General features: G+C 43.1%; 1 protein-coding gene across 2 annotated transcripts; it reads left to right on the top strand.

Moving 5' to 3' along the window:
• The first annotated feature begins 734 nt into the window (after positions 1–734).
• LOC115107998 (small membrane A-kinase anchor protein-like) lies at positions 735–5,743 on the top strand. 2 transcript variants are annotated; one of them, XM_065011820.1, is made up of 3 exons: positions 735–1,232; positions 1,841–1,978; positions 2,581–5,743. In XM_065011820.1, the coding sequence occupies exon 3, from the start codon at positions 2,779–2,781 to the stop codon at positions 3,046–3,048; it is 270 nt and encodes an 89-aa protein (XP_064867892.1). In that variant the 5' UTR covers positions 735–1,232; positions 1,841–1,978; positions 2,581–2,778; the 3' UTR covers positions 3,049–5,743. The 2 variants fall into 2 exon arrangements, with proteins under 2 accessions (XP_064867892.1, XP_064867897.1); XM_065011825.1 differs by lacking the exon at positions 1,841–1,978.
• The last annotated feature ends 280 nt before the right edge of the window (positions 5,744–6,023 follow it).

Raw genomic sequence — 6,023 nt, 5'->3', positions numbered from 1 at the left:
TTAGAAGATGTGTATGGCTCACAAGAGTCAATCATCATCAATTGCCCACTTTATGCACATTTTACGCAGCAATATGAATGGCATGGCACTATGTTAGGTCAATGAATGGTTTAATTATAGCCTATTATCGTTATCGAATTTGAGACTGGAACCCTTATGTGAAAGAAAATATACCATACTGTATTTACAAAAACATAAACGAATTTAACTAATGTACATTATACTGTTTTACGCACACTCGTCCAATGAGTTTTACTGTTTTACGAATGCGTCATATATATATTTTTTAATGACACCAATTGGTTTTGAACATATCCGATAACTCATAACTGAAAATCTGACACAGTGCGACTGCAGTGGCTATTGGGAAAGCTCGCTAATATACATTTACATTTACATTTAAGTCATTTAGCAGACGCTCTTATCCAGAGCGACTTACAAATTACCTCGTGCCATAATGATCCAGACCTCTCGGCAGGCGCATTAGTAGCCTTAGAACACTTTGATACAAGGAAGCTAATCGTGGGTACACGTCCATCAAAGGCAAGAGACAGGAATATAATCTATAGGTAGATAGCATTATAGAAACAACTGACTGTATTCCTTACATGTCAATAGTCACTGAGGAGTCAAGCATGGAGCCACCATGCGCCACAAGAGGGTGATATTCTACAAGTAACAGTAACCCGTGTGAACGCGCACAATTTATCTCCACAACCCGTTCTACAGTTTACTAACTGCCTTCAGAACGTTGAGTCAAACAGGCAACACTTTCAACGATGATTTATGTAGAATCTCCAGTAGAATGATGGCAAGAAGAAAGTATAGTCCTCCATGTCCGACTATTCCAGGATGTGAGAGTTTAATTAAATCGATGTTTGTATTTAGTAGGATTACTGCACAATGTGGTATGGTGGAACATTGAATGTCCAGTTTGGTAACTTGGTGGAAATTTCGTGCTGAGAGAGAAACCTGACCAATGTGGTCGCTGCCTTCCAAGTTTCATGTTCAAGCCTTGGACTCATATTCGGCGGTTTGATAAGGAGACGGAGTAGATACAGTCCGAGAGGCGGTACGTTTGGTGATTTCGGTTCACAAACCGTGTGGATGTATGAGACTTCTTTATTGAAACGTGTCGTTCAAGATAAAACGATGCGTTTTCCTACGGGATGAATTTGATATTCATGGAGGGAAACTCATCCAGTCCTACTTTTCCAAGAGTCTTTTTGAAGGTAGGCTGCCTATCCCACGCTTCAGCAATATTCCATGTACCTATTTTTCTGGTAACTGTATGAAATGGACTAGACGCTACCTCTAAACATCTGGTACATTGAACAGAAATACGCTCATGTAAGAATTCTTAGAAGCCTTTACAACGCAGACAACCATTTATTTCGCCCTTCCTCCACCCGGGCTAGTATTTCTCCTGGACCTTTTATGTTCACATTTGAATAGTGACATTCTTCCACATATGCCTTTATTAGTTCAATAAAGGTGGGTTATAGTTAAAGGTGAGGAGGGGGTTTCAAGGGTCGCTTCCCATGATATCAGGGCTAGAGTGACATGCTTGAGATATATGGAACAGACAATATCCTATTTTCCCACAATGTGAAATGATGTGTATATGTAACAAACAAAAAATCTGGTTGACGTTTTATGGCTCAGCACTGTAGTTAGATAAGCAGTAGCCTCTTGTCAAAATGCATAAGCTACAGTGGCATCATTTTGCAACTTCAGTAAAAAGGCTCATCCTATGTGAGAGATGAACAGGATGATATAATAGTGTGCTGCTCTGTCTAAAATAAATAATCACACGCCCGCTGCTGTGAATCTGGATCAGGCAGGACTGAGGCAACACACACCAGGACAGATGGAGACTACAGCAAATAACAGCAGTGCTTTGTGCGTTCAACCCAGAGTCACGTGGTCTATTTATGAAGACTGAAAAGACTGAGGATACAAAACAACAAGATCATGGGTAATACATACAAATTATGTTCAAAATAACTACTGTAAGCCCAAATAGCAGCTGTCATAGACTCACCTTTTCCCCAAAGGTCACTACAACTGCCTAGTCTAGGCTTCGTGTGCTAGTAGATACAGGGAACTGCCATGGAAACACTTAAGTAAATTAGGGATACAAAGTGCATTGAAAGCAAGTGCTGCCACAAAGGTGTGGTTCCTGAGTTAATTAAGAAATTCCCATCCCATAATGCTTAGGGTCATGTATACCAATTCTAGGCAGGCCATTATTTTGGCTACTGTGGTTATGCCCCCATAGGATGACAATGCCCTCATCCACAGGGCACGAGTGGTCACTGAATGGTTTGATGAGCATAAAATCTATGTAAGCCAAGGTGCATTAAAGCCACCACGAGTCAGCAACTTTATGTTAGTGTTTTCCTTTATTTTGGCAGTTACCTGTAGCTACTGCTGCTGTGTGGTAACAGGGGTAATGATGCTAAGTCACTGTCTAAATAGTAGGCCTCTCAAGTCTTTCCTCTGCCATTTGGTAATTTTAGGCAGATTCTGATGGAAAGTAAATAACTGAAATCCTTTCCCTCTTCTCTCTCCCTACAGCACAGGGGAAGATATAAGTAGGGCAGCATCGGAGCATGGCTGACTGTCTGGACTATTTCAGCGCAGCTCAGTTCAGACAGGAATCGGCTTCCTAGCCGTCGCTTCTTAACCAGGGGCCAAGCCCCCCTCCGGCACATTCCTCCTTCACCACCTTCTCTCTCCCCTTCTCTCTGAGATCAATGCTCCATTATTTATATAATGGGATGCGTCAAATCCAAGAAGAGCGATCCGATCCAGTACGCCAACTCGGTGAAGGCGGACGGCAATCCTGGGAAGTGGCAGGGCGAGAACGCGCTGCTGGTCCACTATGAGACGGGGTCCGCGGACGACTCTGCCCGGGTGGACCCCATTCTGCTGGAGTATGCCCAGCGGCTGTCCGAGGAGATAGTGGCCCGGGCCGTGCAGCAGTGGTTGGAGGTGGACAGCCGCTACATTGACATCCCCTACATTGAGTGTGATGTGCCATGAGGGGGATGGGGGGAGGGCATTGCCAGAGAGTGTTATTTCTGTTATGGGATTCACCTTGAACCTCTGGGGAAAAGAGGACTACTGGATGCCCAACAGACAGACAGACATCACTCTCCTTCAGGTTGAAACAATACACTACGAAGATCTACTAGCTGATGCAAGATGTTGATGCCATTCTATGGTCCAAAGCCATTTTTCTGTTTAATTCATACTTGGACAAAGACCTTGGTTAATCCTCTCATTTTCAATCCAGACCATGTGCTTGTCTCCATCGTTAGCTAGATGATGAGAGTTCCCGAGCTGGGTTGTGTGATATCTTTGACTTGGGAGCCGATAAAGCAGAAGAGTATCATTGAATCCTGCTTTGAAAATGACCGGTTCTGCCTTTCAGTGAATATCTATCGTTTCCGCTTGACGCGTGCCATCCTGCGGCCAAATAGCAGGTCCGATGTAGGAAGTTATTTATTAGCACCTCAAATGGCCAATGTTTTTCACTTGAGATTTTTTGCTGGAGTCAGCAGGTACATGCCTCCCTCTCCATCTGTCTTCCCAGTTCAGGGTTCTTGGATAATGGCATCCCAGGGGGCCTGTGGTCGACCAACAAAGGAGAGCTCATTATTCATCCTGCCCACCTACCCATTAAGCATGTCCGACGACGAGCTGCAGCAACCAAGGGCCTGACAACGGTCACTTTGACGAAATGATGCTCTACGAACATGGCCGTGGGAAGATGTTTTGGGTTGGGGGTGCTGATGAGTATTTTTGTCCACTCATATAGGAGTAATAAAGGCCAAGTTCACTAAGGATGTTTTTTCGATTTATCAGGGGGTGCTGCAGCACCCTCAGCATCCCTACTTCCTGCGGCTATGTTTAGGAATGTTTTAAGGAGGTTCAGCACCCTCCCATTCTATGAATTTGAATGCCATTGACAATAGGACATCCCTGAAGGCTGGCTAAGTCCCCCATGCCTTCGAGGAAATCAGGACACGAGGATGGGTTGACACACTTTTACTGAGACTTGGCTTTTGTACACAAAACGAGTTCTGGGTTCACAAATACATTTTGCTTTCGCCAAAATGTCTTGGGCCAAGCACCCTGGTTTTAACATACTGTGTTCTACATAATGAGGAACTGCTGCCATCCGCCCCATAGAATTTACAGCACAAATATGCAACTCTCAAAGGCCATGGTATTTTTATTGAGAGCAAATGGCTTCTTATAATAGTACGATGCTATTTTAACAGGCCATAGGCACACATAAGCACAATGGAGAGTTGAGTTGTTTGGAAAAGGAGAACAACTGTCAAAGTCCTTAATGAATGGTAGTACAAGCACAATACGCTTGATGGGCTTTCGTATGGCGTTTATAAGATAGGTTATATCAGTGGGTTTTAGTCAGTCATGGCAGGTCAGTTCCTACCATACCACAACTGATGTTCAAGAAGCTTTAAATGGCGGATGAGTCAAGGTTGGGCAAGATGGTACATTTCACAGAGCATTAAATCAGGGTGCCATTGTATACACACACCACAAAGAACAAGTAGACATTATTTCACCGGCTAAGGAAGTTTGACGTGTGCATCTCAAGTAAGAGTCGGCTGCTAAGCCATTAGGTATGCTCAGTAAAGGAAATGGTAGTGGTGTGCCTCAAATGCTACACCCAAAAATCCATTACAGTTAAAAGCAACAAATATATAACAGCATTTTCACTAATCTGGGTTGAAAGATGAATGTCTTGAACCCATTCAATTATGTAAACAAATTGAAAAGCTTAGCGGTGACAACTTTTTTCTTCTCTCCCCCCCATACTGTATTCCTAAATCTAAGAACTGGACAGATCACAGATCACTGTTGTTCCTGCCTCAGCTAATGTTTTAAACAATGTTACAGATCAAGCTGCAAAAAACGCAATGAAATCAACAAAAAAATCCATCAAGCTTGATTTTCACTCGGATGAATTGGTTGATACAAGTCGTTTTACTATGCAGGAGACGGCTAGCACTGCATGCCATATATCAAGCCCCTATCATCATAATAAAACAGTGATAGCCTTCTATGGTAGAGGCATTATCTCTGCCTTTTATTTGTTGTATCTTTATTTAACTAGGCAAGTCAGTTAAGAACAAATTCTTATTTTCAATGACGGCCTAGGAACAGTCGATTAACTGCCTGTTTAGGGGCAGAACGACAGATTTGTACCTTGTCAGCTCGGGGATTTGAACTTGCAACCTTTCGGTTACTAGTCCAACGCTCTAACCACGAGGCTACCCTGCCGCCCCAAGCTACCCTGCCTTTGAAGCTATGTCGAACACAGAATTAACATGCTTTGTATAATGATGGTCAATGTCGCAGTTCACAATGCTCACAGCTTGACAGAAACAAAGGTATACCAAAGTATGTACAAACGAGGTATACCTGGATTCCTTCCTTCTAAATATTTCAATGTCGGGAACAGTTACATCTTGTAACATCAGTCTTCCAGTCAAGCCTTCAGTTTGATTATGGGCAACAACAAAAAAAGAAAAGTATGTTGGGAGATCCTGATGCTTCTTTTCCCCCCAGCGTCTAAGGACTCATCTATATTTATATCATATACCATTTAACCTGCAGCACTGTACAGGTCTGTAAATAAATGAATGACAAAAAAAAATGTGACGACAATAAAGCTGAAATCTATGCCTTCTACCATTATTTAAGTGACTTCATCTCATTTTTTTGAGAAAGGGCATTGGGGGATGGGGGGGGGTTCATTTCTGGGTAACAATTGAAGTACCTTACTGTAATAGATTTCCATAAAAATTTAATTTCTCAAGCACCATGCATCCCCCTGTTGGCTTGCCTCTGAAGCTAAGCAAAGTCTGTCCTTGGATGGGAGACCAGATGCTGCTGGAAATGGCATTGGAGGGCCAGTAGGAGGTACTCTTTCCTCTGGTGTAAGGAGATCCCAATGCCCCAGGGCAGTGATAGGGGACATT

The sequence above is a fragment of the Oncorhynchus nerka genome, linkage group LG3 (assembly GCF_034236695.1).
Source record: "Oncorhynchus nerka isolate Pitt River linkage group LG3, Oner_Uvic_2.0, whole genome shotgun sequence".
In the NCBI taxonomy this organism is placed as follows: domain Eukaryota; kingdom Metazoa; phylum Chordata; class Actinopteri; order Salmoniformes; family Salmonidae; genus Oncorhynchus; species Oncorhynchus nerka.
This window is presented reverse-complemented; position numbering and strand designations above follow the sequence as displayed.

Bases quoted from the DNA above. Each gene is read 5' to 3' on its own strand.
- LOC115107998 (XM_065011825.1), top strand. From the start codon at position 2,779: ATGGGATGCGTCAAATCCAAGAAGAGCGATCCGATCCAGTACGCCAAC.